At 41.5% G+C, this 18834-nt stretch overlaps 2 protein-coding genes across 2 annotated transcripts in view; one reads left to right on the forward strand and one right to left on the reverse strand.

The window, feature by feature from the left end:
- LOC127663229 (uncharacterized) overlaps nt 1–18834 on the forward strand; it is a 516242-nt gene that overhangs the window by 362243 nt on the left and 135165 nt on the right. The window lies entirely within an intron of this gene.
- drp2 (dystrophin related protein 2) overlaps nt 1–18834 on the reverse strand; it is a 261720-nt gene that overhangs the window by 67323 nt on the left and 175563 nt on the right. The window contains exons 8-13 of the mRNA XM_052154732.1: nt 16440–16518; nt 10075–10135; nt 5408–5469; nt 4831–4905; nt 1331–1532; nt 257–342 (exon numbers count right to left, since the gene is read on the reverse strand). Of these exons, the coding sequence (XP_052010692.1) occupies nt 257–342; nt 1331–1532; nt 4831–4905; nt 5408–5469; nt 10075–10135; nt 16440–16518 (565 nt within the window). The remainder of the gene's footprint in view (nt 1–256; nt 343–1330; nt 1533–4830; nt 4906–5407; nt 5470–10074; nt 10136–16439; nt 16519–18834) is intronic.

The raw sequence follows: 18834 nt of genomic DNA on the forward strand, positions 1-18834 counted from the left end.
TTGTTTCTGCTTCAGTGTTACTGGATCAAAGCTTCCAAAATGGAGAAAGTAGTGTATGGAGGTCAGCTTTGGCCTACATAGTGGGGACCAAATGTCCGCACAAGGAGAGTAAAACCATACTTATATACTGTATGTGTGTGTGTGTGTGTGTGTGTGTGTGTGTGTGTGTGTGTGTGTGTGTGTGTGTGTGTGTGTGTGTGTGTTTTAGGGATAGGATTAGGGTTAATTTGTAGAAACTATAATTAGCTTTACTCACATTTATACTTTTCCTGGATGTCTGCATTGCATAGAATCACCAGGCTCGTCTTAAACGAGAGCACCCGCATCTTACCGTTACGACCACTGTAGAGAGGAACAGAGAAAACACACTTCGAAGTGTAAGAGGAATGCACAACATTCACTGACACATGCTGTTAAATAAATAAACCTATCTATTCTTTTCCATTACACCAGATACATATGTTAAAAAAAAAAACCTTTGGGAAAAGCATTGGAGCTCCACTGAGATTGCACCAGCCAATCTTATAGATTGCTGCACACCTGTACAGATTCCAAAATATTGCTGAAACCCGAGCTAACACAGCCAAACCACATTTAGCATAACGAGAAATCCTCTGTCTGTATTGCTACTAAAGGGAATGTTTTCTAGCTTGTTTGGCTATTCTGTTTGACTGAGAGCTTGCTATGATCATTCTTATGCATGCTGCTCATTCCTATTCACATCCAGTGTTTGTAGCAAAACAAAAAAGCAATTAATAGCAATTATTCGCAGTGTGAGAGCTCTGATTTCCAGTCATTAGTAGCAGGTAGTTAAGAGCCTGCTAGACATTTGAGACACATTTCTGATGGATAATAATAAACAGACACAAATAAATCCATTAGATTTTTTAACCTTTGTCAAGACTTGTGTTTGACGTCCTCAATCTAAACCTTGGCACAGAAGGCAGTGGGGCTTTTAACTCCTCTTGTGATCTCATGGACTGCCTGTCGGTGTGACTTCCCAGCACCTTAGTCATGATGTAATTTAATTTACTGTGGAACCTTTAAAACAGAGCTTTTGTAAAGTCCTTTAATCTAAAACTATGCAATGACAGCATGTGTCATCCATTCGTACTGAAACACTGAACACATTTCTTCAGCTGGTTTAGCTAGTCAGTCGGCAGGTCTCCCTGCCTGACCAGCTAAAACATCCCTAAACCAGCAAATCAGCTTGGAATGGTTTAAGCAGTTTTTTCGCCATGGTTAACAGATGTGGCAGGACTTTGAGAGTAGGATGATGGGGTCACAGCTCTCAGGCGAAAGGGGTTGTGCTTGGCGTTATGGTCAGTACCTGTCATAAACGTTGAGCATCCAGTTGAGACACATGTCAACGCAGAGTGGGATGTTGATTAGGATGGACCTCTCCTCCTCTAGTCTCTCGTACAGGGAGGTGAGAGCGTGGATGACCTCCACTACATCCATCACATGTTCAGAGTGCTGCAGTTCTTGTTCTCGAAAGACATCCACTACGCTGCTCAACTTCAACAGGTCCACTGGACACACAGACACACAATGTACAGGTTGTCATGGTTTCTTTTTGTCAATTGTTGGCTTAATTCACATGTCTAATATTTTGACACAAATCTGATTTGTCCTGCCTGTTTACTTTCACTTAAGACCTAACCAACTGTATTTACATTATACCTCACCAAGATAGGCATTTCACTAAGAAATGCACTCACTGGCAAAGCCACATTACCGCAAGCGCTTATCACAGAGCGTACACATTCACAAGTGAGCATTCATCAGCCACCTGTATGTCAGACAGTGCACTGAATTGAGCCAGTACTCTGTACTGCCAATAGTGTATAGTAACTGGTGTTGTTATTATTTTGGCATTCTGTTATTCAAAAGATTTGGTTAAGGGTTTTTACAGAATTCCTAAACCAAGACCGAATATATAAATTGTAACTCCTCATACAGCTTTCAAGCTACATCCACCAAACTTGGCACAGACTTACAGGTCTTTAACTGATCGGACTTATGGTTTTCTCAAGGGGATAATAGAAAATCCAAAAAAATACCATAGATTTATATTGACAGAATGTTCAAACAGGCCAAGACTCTGTCACAGAATGTTTGTGATTTCAAACTCCAACTGTCTCTGTAAGACCTCTATAACCTTTAAACTCATGCAATCCCGCGCCTTCTGCACAGACATTGGGTGAATTACAATCAAATGTGATCATCCCTATGCCTTTCTCACTTCGAAGGACAGATCTCTTCATGTGGGCACTATGAAGGCAGCATAGCATAACTGTATGAATGTACCCTTCGCTAGCAGTCTTGGGGAAGTGTCCTTTGTGAAAAAAAAATATCGTTTGGATTGACCTTTCGAGTGGCCACAGTTCCCTTCAAGGGCCAAAACAGCAGTTTGGAAAATGTTACTGTGTTTTGACTTCGCTATGCATAATTTAATTTAAACCAACTGATCTTAGCTCAGGGCACTCTAGGCTCTCAGAAAAGGGTTCAACTTTTGATGCACCAAGTCATGTGACAAAACAATATGGTGCCGATCTCAGCAGAGTTTGTCTTTGGGAGAAACGCCAACAAAACTACATCATGTAAGAAACCTAATTAAGTTTTTACTTAATTTTACTTAAAATTTTAGTGATTTATCGCAAAACTATCACGCACCTAAGAAATCCTATATTTACTGTGCATTTTCGCATTAAGAATCAATAAATTAATCCAAAAGCTGAAGAAATGATGCTTTCAGAGGCTTTATATGGAGTTAGAATTGTGTATTTTGAACTGTTCTGAGACCAATGCAGAAAGGCAGCACATTTGAAGTCAAGTCTTTAACTAAATAGGGAGCATCCAATAGCTTTCCTATGCAGCCAAGTGCATTCACTCTTAACATCTGACCAAAAATGTCCAGTTTCAGGCTGCAGATGATGACCACTCAACATGTTTGGCAGACATGGGACAACGGTAAACAGTACATACATTCAGAATTTATAATGCTAAATTTTATTTTAATATGGTTGGCATTGATTGGATGATGCTGGCCATTACTTTGAATCAGAATTCTTTGTTAATTTTTGATTGGTATGCATGTTTATTAGGCGCTAGGGAAATGAAAAATGCGTACAGCAGTAACACGCTCGGGTCTCTGGAGTTTAAACTTCCAACTTTTAAACAATATTAAAAGAAGTCTTTGTTAAGCCAACATCAAAGTTTGTCTTGACAAACCGTATTCGGTTTCTTTTATTATTATTTTGTATATTGATTTGGTCCTGAAGAATCTGTACTTTCATATCACTACCTTGCGCACGTGCGTGCACACACACTGACCAGATGCATATTTGCCCATTTCCACTCTTTCAACTCTCTCAGGTGTAAAAGATGTGTGTGGAGTGTGAACTAATTGGATTTGACTGCTCTAACATCATTTTCTCAGGCCAGCTCAAGTGCAGCAGTGAGAGTATAGGGTTAAGGCTGAATGCTGATGTCATCCTTAATTGGATAATGAGATAATGAGCTGAACTATGGAAGCTGAGTGGCTAGGGTGCTTTCAGGATTAGGTAGGCAGTCACTAACAGGCCTTTGCAGATTTTTATACATCCATCCTCAATCACCACAGCCAGGCTGGCAGAACAGCACAGTTACTATAGCAGCCTGGTTATTAATTCTGCTAATGAAATAAACTAGCAAACCAGGAGAGCAAAGAGAATGTTTATATTTGAACTGAACCTACTGTACCTGAACTGTGATTAATGTCAACTACTTTAATATACTGTAAATTATCTATTTTAGTTTAATTTAATTTCATAATGTATAGTGATATTTTTATACATTTTATTAGCAAGTCTGGCACCTTGTTTTTTTATCTTTTCTTTCTTTCTTTGTGTGTGTGTGCGCGCATTGATGCTTTGGCCATATAGTTTGCAAAACAATCATACCAAGAAAGTACTTTTTAAAATTTAATTGTGTAGGTAGGGGGACAGAGAGAGAGAGAGAGAGAGAGAGAAAGCAGGAAAGATCGAGAGATATATGTTTTTCTGAGAGACGCTAAAAGGCGCATGCTGTGCTCAGTTGGGGGTTCACCTTGTGCTAATATAGCCTGAACAATTTCAGCATATTTTCTTCATGGATTCACCTGTCCACACTTCTTATACCCATATGGGACATATTCATATTGTGTATACAGATGGCAGAGAGGTTGAAAGGAAGATGAGTATTGCCAGCAAGAGAGAGTTCTTGACTATGTTCAAAATGGAATACTGGCTTACTATTTACTGAATACTGTACAGTATACACTGTATACTGCCAAATATTTTAAGTGAAACAATAGATACATTATTCTTAAAGTTTTTTTTTTAGCAATTTTTGTACAAAATATATTTTTTGGCAGTCTGATCACATAGTTTGTCAAGAGATATCAACAATAATGTCTGCTAGTACATCTGGTTCATCCATCACAATGAAAATGGTATGCAAATGCAGTATTTCATCCAACTAGTCTATTCATACAGTGCACAGTGTGCGTTCTGATCATAGCCTTTGTCTGGGCAGTGACAGATAAACCTACATCCACAAAAAGTGTCACTTGAGGAACTGTATTTAATTCCTCAATCGTACTTCTTGATAACACTCCCTGAAAAGGCACATTCCCACCAATTATTAGGGTTAATTAAGCTGCATGAAAACCACTGGGCTCTAATGAAAAATGAAGATTAGAGGTGCACAGCAGGGCCGTCACGTCCACGAATAATCAATGAATGATGCATTCAGAGAGAAGCAGATAGAAAAGGGCAAATCAGCGTGGGGGGCTTCTCCTTTACTTACATCTTAATGCCTTCTGCACGTGCCGCAACTTCATGGCCGTTCGGTATGCAGAGAACTTGATGTTGTTCAGATCCGCTGTGAGAAAAGAGCAGGAATGATGGAAGGAAAATAGAAAACTTATTTGTGAATGAAGAGCTGAGACCAGATCACAGCAAACAGAAAGCACTGGGTCTCAGTCACTAACCACTGGTGTGTTTGTAACATCTAAATGAACTGTTTTAAGACAAAAAAAAATGTTAACATATGAATTAAGTGATTGATGGTCATGGTGTGCAGAGTGTTTAGACATCCTGTGTCACATTAGATAAATACACATCAAATGCCCTTTAATCATTATTAATTAGAAGCATGCAACTCAATCATCTGGTTGCCCTTGGGTTAACGAGAGAGCTGTCTACATTTCTGGAATGGGATGAAATATTGGGTTGTAATTAGAGGTCCAGGTAAAGTAATAGAGCTCAATGTGTGTGTCCATACTCTAATTGAAGTTAGTGAGATTGTGGGTGTCAACACTACAGTTCCCTGGTGAGAAGACACAGAGAAGATATACTGTAAGCCCAGAGCTTAATTGCCTCACCCAAAGCTTGGTATAATTCAGTCATCTTTGGATGGTCCCAGCAGGTTGTCTGGGCCTGGTGGCTATAAACAGAGAGAGAGAGAGAGAGAGAGAGAGAGAGAGAGCAGGGAAGCCAGAAATAAAAGAGAGAGAGAGAAGAGGGAAACAGAAGGAAAATAAACAGAAGGATAGGTCACACCAAAATTGTATCATCATTTACTCTGTATCATCTACTCAAGAGTCTGTTAGTTCATACCGTTCTGTTTAACGTCTCCTTTTGTGTTCCATGAAACAAGAGAAAGTCATACCAGTTTGGAACAAAATTAGGGTGAGTAAATGATACAGAGTTTCCATTATTCAAACACAAGAGCTGTCCTAGGTTCATGAAATTCAGATTACTGCACATACTATAGCATGTGAAATGTTAGTGATGGCAATGACGATGATGATGTGAGAAATCCAAGTGCAGTTTATTTCCAATCATGATAACCAGAAACCCTAACTATAAACGCGATCAAAACTTGAACCGCTTGGCTTGACTTGACATGGAAACAACGTTACATTAACAAACAATACTTGACAAAGGCAAATGGTAAACATGAGGGCTTAAATACATGGACAAGGGGTAAAACAATGATGAAGGAACCAATGAACAGACAGACCAGAACAGAACAAGATAACAAGACAAACAGCCAATGCAAACAAGACATATAAACATGGAGGGAAACATGAAATCACATGACATGAAACAGGAACTAATCTTTTCAAAATAAAAGACATGAAAAACATTAATCAACAAAATACACAATATAGCATGATTGTTAACCAGACAAACAGGCAAGTAAAAGCTTTAAAACATAACCGATGCACGTGTACTGCACACTTTCCTGCATGAAACACTACAACAACCACCTGTGCTAGTGTCTGCCTGCACTGAACAGCACCAGCGGTAGAGGGGAGAGCCGTGAAATAAAGATCTTAGATGAATAAATGATAGGATCAAATAAATAAGTGAGGGGACCTGACGCGGAAAGTTTGCCAACTGTTCACTCACTAATCATTTAAATCGAATGGCTAGCGACTTGAACACCTTCAGTTGGATCATTTCTACCCTTTGGACAGCTCATATGGGCTAGTGAGAGAAAACATAGTGGGAAGAAGTGTTACAGAGTAATTTAGTCAAAAATAGCAATGATTTTTTCCAAACAAGTAGCCGTGTAGCATTAACAATGGTACATCATTGGTTTTTATGCAGTTTTACAGCAGAGCTAGTTGACCCATACAGTAAAAAAATCTATTTCAACTTAAAAACATGTTTGATTGCTGCCTTAAATGTTTAAGTAAAATCAACATGGCTTAACAAATCATTTCAACTTATTATTTTACAAAATAGACTAGATGTAAAATTATGACTTGAAACGATTTGTAAAACCACCACCATTGAATTGATTTAAAACTTTATGCAGTTATTTCATTTACCTTTTTAAGTTGAAGTAGATTGTTTTTTTTAAATCTACTAATCTCTTTCATACATAATGTAGCATTGGAAAGTACAATCCATTCTAATAAATGATTGAATTCAGATGGTTACTGTAAAATAAGTTGCCAATCGCTCTGCGCCCAGTATGTCTGACACAAATTTCGTCATCAACACATTCTGCAGGGACTGTCCACGTACAGCCAAGATTTTTCATCCGTGTGCATCGTCGGCACATGCGCCTGCCACTGACTGTCCTAAAAGTGAAGGCCCATCACAAAGCAGCTGTATGCATCAAACACATTTGTATTCGCTCACAGTCAAAAGACAATACCATGAAAGACAATGTGGTAGACCAGGTGCAATTACATATGGAAACAATTGAAAAACAGTGCGGATAGACGGAAATACGCATTTGGTGTGAATGGCCCCAAATAGTGTATTCTAGTATTTTTATTAATCTGTTTAAGTTTAATGTTGTTACTGTAATGGAAATTGGTAATTCATTCAAAAACCCTAAAAAATTTGTACCAGAAAAATATGACTCTAATTAAGTTATATATTAATATAAATACAATTGTTTATATATTTATTTTTATATATATTAATTTTATTATCATTTAAAATATATTTTTTTTATTATAACATTTTATTATAAAGTTACTTTCATATATACATTTTATATATGTACATTTTAAATAAATTCATTCATATTTTTTTATAAAGACATACAGTATATACTGTATATGTATATATAGTGTAAACTTTACATATCTTTATTGTAAAGGGTTTAAACAATGTTTTTCATGCTTGTTCAATGAACCATAAACAATTAATGAACACGCACCTGTGGAACGATCATTAAGACACTAACAGCTTACAGACGGTAGGCAATTAAGGTCATAGTTATAAAAACTTAGGACAGTAAAGAGACCTTTCTACTGACTCTGAAAAACACCAAAAGAAAGATGCCCAGGGTCCCTGTTCATCTGCTTGAATGTGCCTTATGCATGTTGCATGGAGGCATGAGGACTGCAGATGTGGCCAGGGCAATAAATTGCAATATCTGCACTGTGAGACGCCTAAGACAGTGCAACAGAGAGACAGGAAGGAGAGCTGATCTTCCTCACAGTGGCAGACATGTGTAACAACACCTGCACATGATCGGTACATCCGAATATCACACCTGTGGGACAGATACAGGATGGCAACACCAACTGCCTGCGTTACAACTGGAACGCACAGTGTCCTGATTAATTAATCGTGATTAATCGCTTATACAAATATTTGCTGAGAAAGCCACTCATATAACAATAATTCAATATATCATGATTATACATATTTATATCAATATATAATTATACATAGTTATCTTTAAATATTTAAAAATGATATATATATATAAATAAAAAATATTCAGATAATTACAATGCATTACATTCTTGTAGCAGAAGTGTTAATCATTGACAAGACAATACAAAAGCGGCTTTAGAATACAATGAATTGTTTACTACCATATTATTGATCATAAGTCAATCATTGGCATAAAGTTCACAGCAATCCATTTCACAAGTGAATTTGTCAACCAGTTCGAGATTTATTATGAGGGGTTGTTTAAGGACCCGTCAATGTCCACCTGCGTCAGACATTTATTTTTTATTATTTTTTATTATTAATGTTTACAAAACTTTTACATCTAGAACCAAGAGGTATATTAAAACAAACACCAACAAAAAGGAAAATAAATAAATAAACAGTTTAATAAAAATATAAAATTGTTTACATATTTCAATACACTTTACAGCTTTCTTGTTACTCAAATTGGAAATAAAACTAAAAGTTTATAACCACTATACTTACATTTATGAATACTAAACTTTGCCAACAAAAGCAGAACATTAATCAAATAATATTCCTTATGAAGAGACATGTCATAGCTTAAAAAAAAATTTAATAAAATATTTTCAAAACAAAGTTGAAAGCTGGGAATAATATGATATCTAACAATCTTGCAGAAATCAGACTAAAAACAAGTCGAGTAGGGACTCCAAAATAAATGAAAAAATCTTTCCGCCTGCAGACCATAAAATGTACAGAATATATTGACATCACAATTAAATCTCTCTACACGAAAATAATTAGTTAGGTAGTACTTATAAATAAGTTTGAAGGATATTGCTTTGATTTTATTCGTGATTAAATATTAATGGGTAACTTCCAAATTTTGGAAGTCCAGCCACACCCTGCGCCAGCAAGTTTAGTGTCTCGTGTGCGTTGCATCATAAACATAAAATGTTTAGGTCACTGTGTCAAGTTAAATATAGTTTAATACTCAATCTTTAAACACATCTTGAGATCTCTTAGTTCGCATTTGCGCTCCTTCAAGTGTTTTGAACGCAAGAACATAACGCGTTTTGTGTTTGTGTTGTTCTGCTGCTCAAGGGTATTTTTCTTCACTATATAAACAGTGCGTTGCTCATACAGCTGAAATTTCGCTTACTGCCCTCTGGAGTAAACAGGTGGTACTACAAGCTGGCATTTCTCAGGACTCTTCCTTATTATGGTCTGGGGGAAGTGCGATTAATTGCATAATTTTTTTTAACGTGTTATTTTTTGTAAAATGAATTGCACTGAATTGACACGTCAAATTAACAGCCCTAATATTTACACATGTTAAGTTTACTGCAAATAAAAGCAGTTGAAAGTGAGAGGATGTTTCTTTTTTTTTGCTGAGTTTATTAATATCTCATTATAATATATAAAACATAAACATATGTACATAATTGCATCAGATTTTTAATTAAAATATTGCCCCCGTAAAACACTATTTCTTTTTTGAAATAACTACTTTAAATAATGACAAGTTTGTAGCTTGCCAAGCTACAGTTTCACTGTAACTTCCCCAACATTGGTAGAGAGAGATACTCTTCAGAGTTTGATACTCTCAATTGTGGAAGCCAATATCTGCTGTCGCAATGCAATGCAATGATACGCATATCCGTAAAACGCAACAGGCTGTGTGACAAAAGAGATGCCACGGTTGAAATTTTGTGCTCTTTTTTAATCACAGTGCAATAATCTTCTGCACCAGGGAGCAGTAATTGAGTTTGCTTTTTACACCTGATAATCTGACATACTCATCCCACAGTTTTACACTGTCTGTCTTGCTGCAGATGTTCATAGACTACTGATAATTTACGTCCGGACTTACTTTATGTAGTATGGCACTTTATTGGGGGATATGGCACGTTCCCAAGGAATCTGCACAGAGCCTAGAGTGACAGAGAAACAAAGTGGGCAATATCAATCAGACATACATGTCGCGCATAAAAAGCTATTTTCAAAATCTCAAATGGCACAGCTCAAGGTATACAAGCGTAAGCTTGCACACAGAGAGGTTATTAAACAACAGCACCTCAAAAGTGTTTTGAATATTAGAAACCTTTTCCCTAAAAGGAGATCTTCGCAAACTTCTTTATGTGGGGCCCTGAGGACAAATGCTGCTGCGTTATGATTTTCAAATGCTAAAAACTGAGAATGATATGTCACTGATGCATAGGCGATCTCAATTCAGACTTTCATCTCAGCCCAACTAAAATTTTGTGATTGACTTTGCTGTTAGCACTCTTAAAGGCGGTAGTTTACACTAAAATGAAAATTCTGTCATCATTTACTCACCCTCATTTTGTTCCAAACCAGTATGACATTCTTTCTTCTGTGGAGCACAAAAGGAGATGTTAGTCATGATTCACTTTCATTGTAGGTAACAATTAATGTACATGCAATGAAAGTACATGGTGATTCAGGTTAACATTTGTATTTTTTCTCCTTTTGTGTTCCATGGAAGTTAGTCATAGGTATGGAACAACATAAAAGTCAGTAAATGATAACATGAGTTCCCTATCGAGAGGTCTCTCCTATTGCGTAAGTAGCTTACGCTATGGGAAAACTCTGTTTCTCGAGAAATATTGAAGTCTTTATGTAAAACGCATTGCAGCTGCACAGCAGACAGTAATGAGCGAGGCAGCTCGGTCATTGGCTGTGCTGCGGCAACTGCTCGAACCAATGACGGGCGACTCTGAACGCAGCGACCAATGGGCGCTACGCCTGTCCAGCGCTCAGAGCCCGCCGAAATTAGCATAGCCAGGCTATATAATGGGCACCCCGTCATACGAGTTCCTTTAGATTTAATCTCCTTCAGCGAAGACCTCCTCTTCGCTGGATCCTCCGGATTGTTGGAGTCTTTCGCCTGCCTTCAGCCGCCTTCGAAGCCTTCTGCTACGCCATCCGGCGCGCATCACTATATCCTTTTTACTAAGCTACTTTGCAAGTGTTCGCCTTTGCGACACTTTTTGTATTTAGTAAAAGAGCAAATTCGAGGCGTTGTTCCAAATGCCTTCGACCTGTGCCTCGTGCAGAGGCCTTCTTCCTGACAGGGACCATCACATTATCTGCACTCGCTGCCTGGGACCTGACCACGCAGAAGCTGCTTTCACTTGAGGCGGATGCCCCGAATGTGACTCCCTGGGCCTCAACGAGCCACGCTCGCTCGCCGCCTTGCCGAACGAGCCTGCTACCACCGTGCTGCCGCCCCTCTGTTCGAGCCGCGCGAAGAAAAAGCGCCGCCACGGAGGCCGCCAGAACACGCGGACTTCAGTGACGCCACGCCGGGCCAGTCCCCGTGCTTCACCACCACCCAAGAACTCCCCGCCGCCAGTCCAATTCACGCAGACGGACCAGCACCCCTCCAACAGAGCGGTGGGTCTCATCTCGTTCGGCGCGCCAGGGGACGACGGTGAAAAGGATGACAGCCTTTCCAATTGGCACTGCATCCGACGACTGGCCGGGCTCGGCCTTCGACCCCGCGCCGTCGACATTAGCGGACACGAGCACGGGCACCAGCACGGTAAGAGAGTTCGCTGAATGCGTCACTGCAGCGAGGAAAACGTGTAAAACATTACCCAGTCCCCTTACAGGCGGCTGGAAATGTCTGTACAGCAGTCAATGGGCCAGTCACAGAACTCGCTCACCTGCAATCAAATGCCGTTTTAACAGCAACACACAGAAATCACAAGAGTCATTTTCTGCCTGTGTCACTAAGGGGTCACGTGTCCACACTAAAGTCGCGACTCCACATATCAATACTGTCCAAACAGTGCCGAATACTTTCCCAGCTCGAGCTGGACGCCCCATAAATGTAGACCGTGTGCCTATTGTCATGTATGCACCACTACACGCAAGCACTGTTCCCACAGTTATAAACACTTCCCCAGTAAAAGCGGGAAATACTATAAATGTAGCGCGCGTGCCTGCTGTCCTGCACGCACCCCTACACACAAACACTGAATGCATGGCCAAAAACCCCGCCGCTAGCGGGAGGCTTTATGAAAGTGGCACGCATGCCTATTACAATGTATGCACCCCTACCCGTAAGCGCTGCCCATACAGTTCCAAACAGATCTCTGGCTCACGCCGCGAGCATCACAGATGCGACGCGCGAGCCAAGAAACTTCCCACTAAGAGCGGGAAGCTTTATGGAAGTGGCGCGCGTGCCTATTACAATGTATGCACCCCCACCTGTAAACACTGTCTATACAGTTTCAAACATTTCTCCGGCTGCGAGCATTACGGAGATAGCGCGCGTGCCTGTAATCTCACACGCACCCCTGCACTCTGCACTCAACACAGCTGCTCAGCATGCGCCCGCGCCTCTGAGAGCTGTAAGCTCAGTGTTAGCACATTTTCTGCCTGTGTTACTAAGGGGTCACGTGTCCACACTAAAGTGCGATTCCCACAGTTACAAACACTGTATGCATGGCCAAAACACTCCGCCATGAGCGGAGGCTTTATGAAAGTGGCGCGTGCCTACTACAGTAGATGTACACCCACCCATAAGCTGCACATACAGTTTCAAACAGTTCTCTGTCTCATGCCGCAAGCATCACAGATGCGACGCACGAGCTAAGAAACTCCCGCTAAGAGCGGAAGCTTTATGAAAGTGGCGCGTGCCTATTACAATGTATGCACCCCCACCTGTAAACACTGTCTATACAGTTTCAAACATTTCTCCAGCTCACGATGCGAGCATTACGGAGATAGCGTGCGTGCCTGTAAGCTCACACGCACCCCTGCACTCGGCACTCAACTGCTCAGCGTGCACCTAAGCCTCTGGGAGCTGTAAACTCAGTGTTAGCACAAGGCAATTTGCCGGTGGGGCCCATACGTCACTGCGACACGCCCCCAGCCAACATTCAGCAAATATCTGTGCGAGCAAAAGCCTGGGAAAAAATCCCGACATGCCAAAATGGGTTTTGAACATAATAAAACACGGTTACTCACTTCAATTCGCCACGAGACCACCCGCTTTTCAGCGGTGGTCGAGACGAAAGTGAGGAAAGATGTGTCACATGTTCTACGCACCGAGGTGCTCGAACTGATAGAGAAGGGCTTATAGAAACTGTTCCTCCCTCTATGAGCTAGGCGTGGTTTTACAGCCGCTATTTTCTCGTCCCAGAAAGGATGGTGGCCTCCGCTCCATCCTAGATTTCAGACATCTGAACAAAGCTTTTATGATTCGCTCGTTCAGAATGTTAACAACCAAACATATCCTCGCGCAAGTTCAGCCCGGGGTTGGTTTCTATCAGTAGATTTGAAAACGCTTACTTTCACATTCGATAGCACCTCATCACAGGCCTTTTCTGAGATTCGCTCGAGGGACAGTCATACCAGTACACAGTACTACCATTCGCCTATCATTGGCCCCCGTACATTCACGTAAATGTATGGACGTGGCACTTTCCCCCTTGAGACAGCGGAGAGTGCGAATACTGAATTACCTCGACGATTGGCTAATCATAGCACAATCAGAGGGTCAGTTAACGACGCACAGATCTTGGATTATCAGCCATCTAGAATGCCTGGGTCTGAGAATCAATTTTGCAAAGAGCGTGCTATCCCCCAGCCAGAATATCTCTTCTGGGAATAGTGCTAGACTCAGTGCAGATGACAGCGCGCCTCTCATCAGAGCATGCGCTCTCTATTCGACGCCTTGCAACATCATTCAGAAAGGGCGCGCGCCCCCGTCAAACGATTTCAAAGAATGCTCGGTGTCATGGCCTCGGCATCAGCTGTACTCCAGCCAGGATTGTTGCACATGCGTCCTCTCCAGCGCTGGCTCAAGAGCCGTGTCCCCACTCACGCATGGCGCTCGGGCCACTTTTTGATCAGAGCGAATCATGGCTGTATAAAAGCCCTGACGCCCTGGAAAGCCATCAACTGGTATCAAACCGGCGTGAGTCTGGGCGTGAACACGCAGAGAAAAATGATCACGACAGATGCCTCCAAAATAGGATGGGGGCCCTTTACGAGGGCAGGCCTGTCTCCGGCTTTTGGTCAAACCCGAAAAGCTCTACACATAAACTGTCTGGAAATGAAGGCGGTCGCCTTGGCTCTCAGAGCCCTGCTTCCGTACCTGAAAACTGAACACGCCCTGGTCCGAACGGACAACATGACGGTAGTTTCAGATATAAATCGCCAGGGTGGACTTAGGTTGAGCTCCCTGCACTCTATGGAGGGCCCTCCATGCATGGCCCCTCAACGGGTTCCCGAGAACCTCCCCAGTGGAGTTTTGAGAACCATCACTGAGGCGCGAGCACCCTCTACGAGGCTTTATATGCCCAAAAGTGGAAAGTGTTCAGTGACTGGTGTGATACCAAGAGCTTGAACCCCAAATCGTGTGAGATACCAAGTGTACTCGCCTTTTTGCAAGAGCTGCTGGAGGCGGGTCGCACACCCTCCACGCTCAAAGTCTATGTGGCTGCCATAGCGGCGTCGCACAATCCTGATAAAGGACATTCATTAGGGAAATGTCCTAAAGGTCTCGCAGTCTCAAAGCAAAGAATATCACGCTGGATAGTGGATGCTATAGCGCTAGCTTATGAAGCCAAGGGCCTTCAATGCCCCAGAGCTCACTCTACGAGGAGCATGGCCTCCTCGTGGGCTTGGTTGAGTGGGATACCCATTTAAGATATTTGTGCGGCGGCGGGCTGGGCCTCGCCTTCGACATTTATCAGGTTTTATAACCTACAGGTCCCCTCATTGCATTCCAACATTCTATCAGCCTGACTGTAGAATGGACTGGAGTATGTATATGCTGAGCATTATCTCCTCCCTTATAAGGTCCGTCTCTGACCCGACTTAGAGGATTTTTATGCATATCAGTACATTGAAAAATGCATTCCAACATTCTATCAGCCTGACTGTAGAATGGACTGGAGTATGTATATGCTGAGCATTATCTCCTCCCTTACAAGGTCCGTCTCTGACTGACTTAAAGGATTTTTATGCATATCAGCACATAGAAAACTCAGTACATAAGATATGTGCTTGTGTTTGTACTATGAGCTCCCACCATGGACCACCTTGGAAGGGCTCTATACTATCCCATTATGTAGCTCGCCATTGGCCGCTCGTGGAATAATCACTTTGCTTTAAGGCTCAGGCATCTGCCTCTGGCTTTATAGAGCTGAAGTCAGCACGCACGGCGCTTTACATGGTGTTCCCATAGCGTAAGCTACTTACGCAATAGGAGAGACCTCTCGATAGGGAACGACTCGGTTACTAACGTAACCTCGGTTCCCTGAGAGGAGGGAACGAGTATTGGCGTAAGCTGCCGTGCTTGTGCTTGGTCAGTTCGCTTCAGTCGATTGAACCTAAAGGAACTTCGTATGATGGGGTGCCCATTATATAGCCTGGCTATGCTAATTTCGGCGGGCTCTGAGCGCTGAACGCGTAGGCGCTACCATTGGTCGCGCGTTCAGAGTCGCCCCGTCATTGGTTCGAGCAGTTGCCGCAGCACAGCCAATGACCGAGCTGTCTGCTGTGCAGCTGCAATGCGTTTTACATAAAGACTTCAATATTTCTCGAGAAACAGAGTTTTCCCATAGCGTAAGCTACTTACGCAATACTCGTTCCCTCCTCTCAGGGAACCGAGATTACGTTAGTAACAGAGTCGTTTTCATTTTTGGGTGAACTACATGTATCCCTTTAAACTCTGTGATTATCTGTTCTCTCTCATCCAGTGAAATAAAGAAAATAAAGTGTAATCAAATACATCATCATTACTGAACAACTGACAAACAGATTGACATAAAATGACATCTCATTTTCAGATAAGACAGAAATCCTGGAATCAACGGTGCACTGAAGTGAACTGTCTGTAACTGGTTTGCAATGTAGCACTGACTTATAGCTATTCAGGTAGATAAGGCTCTTAATAAGAAATTGTTTGGACTACTTCTAAATGGGGGTAACTTTGGAGCAGGTACTGTCTTTTTCTCCAACACCTATAATGTTCCACAGCACTGATCTGCTGTCAGATTGACATCAAGAGTGAATAAAGGCATGTCCCAGCCTGCCCACTCAAAGAACACTGATGCTGGGCAACCAAGCCAACACTGTTGTTACAGCCCGTCTAGCCACTCTCCACTGTGCTCCACGCTCACATCTCAGCCCTCATTCTTTTCCCAGCATCACACTACAGTGGGGGACTGTACACCTTCAAGTTGCCATGCTTACTGGAAAGGAAGTGCTGTGATCCTGGGCCAAAATCTCTGTGGGCATCCTGCAATTGCTTCAGACGCTCTTCAATGGACCCCTGTGTGTGCAAAAGAGAGAGAAAAGAGAGACCGTGGAAATTGAGTATATTTCTTCTCACACACACACACACACACACACACACACACACACACACACACACACACACACACACACACACACACACACACACGTTGTGTTTCCATGTTTTATGGGGACTTTCCATAGACATAATGGTTTTTATACTGTACAAACTTTATATTCTATCCCCTAAACCTAACCCTACCCCTCAACCTAAACCTCACAGAAAACTTTCTGCATTTTTACATTTTCCAAAAACATAATTTAGTATGATTTATAAGCTGTTTTCCTCATGGGGACCGACAAAATGTACCCACAAGGTCAAAGATATCGGGTTTTACTATCCTTATGGGGACATCTGTTCCCCAAAAAAGTGATACATACACGCTCACACACACACACACACACACACACACACACACACACACACTGGGCTGGTTGTGATGTCATCACAACAACATTCTGCAGTCAATATGAAAATGTATTAAAATAATAATACAAAAATAATATGGACAATTTATACCATACCAGCTTACAACATTGTCAAATCACAGTGACTGACTAGTTATTTATCAACATACACAGATAGAAGGGGCCTGGATAGCTCAGCGAGTATTGACACAGACTACCATCCCTGGAGTCGCGAGTTCGAATCCAGGGCGTGCTGAGTAACTCCAGCCAGGTCTGCTAAGCAACCAAATTGGCCCGGTTGCTAGGGAGGGTAAAGTCAGATGGGGTAACCTCCTACTTTGTCTAATTCTGCTGAGTTTAACACTGATCTTATATCAATCTTGTCTTGCTGTGAATTAAGTGAAATTTCCCTCTTGAAAGAAGAATAACACAAAACCCACATAAGTTTTAAAGCCCCATTATTTTACTTAATAATCTTGATAACATTGTGCAAACAGTTTTGCTTGATAACATTGTGAAAACAGTATATATAAAACGACTACTATATAAGTCATATACCGTAATTTCCGGACTATAAGCCGCAACTTTTTCCCACGCTTTGAACCTCGCAGCTTATACAATGACGCGGCTAATATATGGATTTTTCCCGCTTTCAAATTTTATAAAAAAAAATAAATAAAAAAAACCATTCTGTGACGTGCTCAGTTTTTTGGCGGCGTGAAGCTTTCATTAGACCAATGAAATTGCCGAACGGGTTAAGGTCAAAACAACTTTTTTTGTTTACTGTTTAGATTAAATCGAAGCTCAAACTTCCCATCATTCTGATTACGGTAGTAATTTTGTAACCCTCACCATGGCAAAGACATGGAGAAACGCATATGATGCTGCTTTCAAGTTGAAGGAAAAGGAAATAGAGCTGCTGCACGGGAGCTTTGTCTTAATGAGTCGATAAGACGCTGGAGTAGTAGTAGTATGTTTTATTTAATGCCATGTCAGCGATCAAAGCTATTTTCATGGCAAGAATTCAATTACAAAAAACAAATATCATATAAATACAATAAAAACAAAACAAATATAAATAGCAAGTCATATTATACAATATTTTTTTTAAGATTAATATATGATAAGAAAATAAGACGCTGGAAACAGCAGCGTGAGGAATTGACTCAGTGCAAAAAGACAACTAAATCTGAGGCTATTCAACTCCGACACCGAAGGAGATGACTTCAGTGGTTTCAGTGCACAGGACGAGGAAGATAGTGACCAATGACTTTCTTGGTAGGCTACTGTTTACTGCAAATGTTTTATTACAAGCCGTGTGTGGCAGCGGGGGCGTGGTCAAGCGCCCATCCGGGAGAGAAAAGCTGTAAGGGCGCTTACACCTGCGCTAAATTATTTCTAACACCGGTGTCTAATTTCAAGTGCCCTGCTTCACATGTCCTTCTTGGGAAAACTGTCACGCGGGCGGGCACCAGTGTGACAGTTTTCAGCAGGGCACTTGACGTTCCAGGTAAGGCTTTTAATGGCCACAGCAATGTTTACAATCAATTTTATAAAGTTTCTCAATTGTTCTATGCGCCAACACTAGACTGACGTGTGTCACTCTCTCAGCTCTGTGGCTGCTGCCTTTTTATGCCACTCTCCCCATGCTTACTGAAATTAGACACCGGTGTTAGACATAATTTAGCTCAGGTGTAAGCGCCCTTACCGCTTTTCTCTCCCGGACGGGCACTTGACTACGCCCCCGCTGCCACACCGTGTTTCGTTAAAGCCTATTTATTTTTGTTACAAGCCGTGTTTCGTTAAAGCCTGTGTAAAGTTAATTTGTTTCAATGCACCAGTAGGCACCTGTGGCTTATTTATGTTCAAAATAATATTTTATTTA

This window comes from Xyrauchen texanus, chromosome 23 (genome assembly GCF_025860055.1).
Source record: "Xyrauchen texanus isolate HMW12.3.18 chromosome 23, RBS_HiC_50CHRs, whole genome shotgun sequence".
In the NCBI taxonomy this organism is placed as follows: Eukaryota; Metazoa; Chordata; class Actinopteri; order Cypriniformes; family Catostomidae; genus Xyrauchen; species Xyrauchen texanus.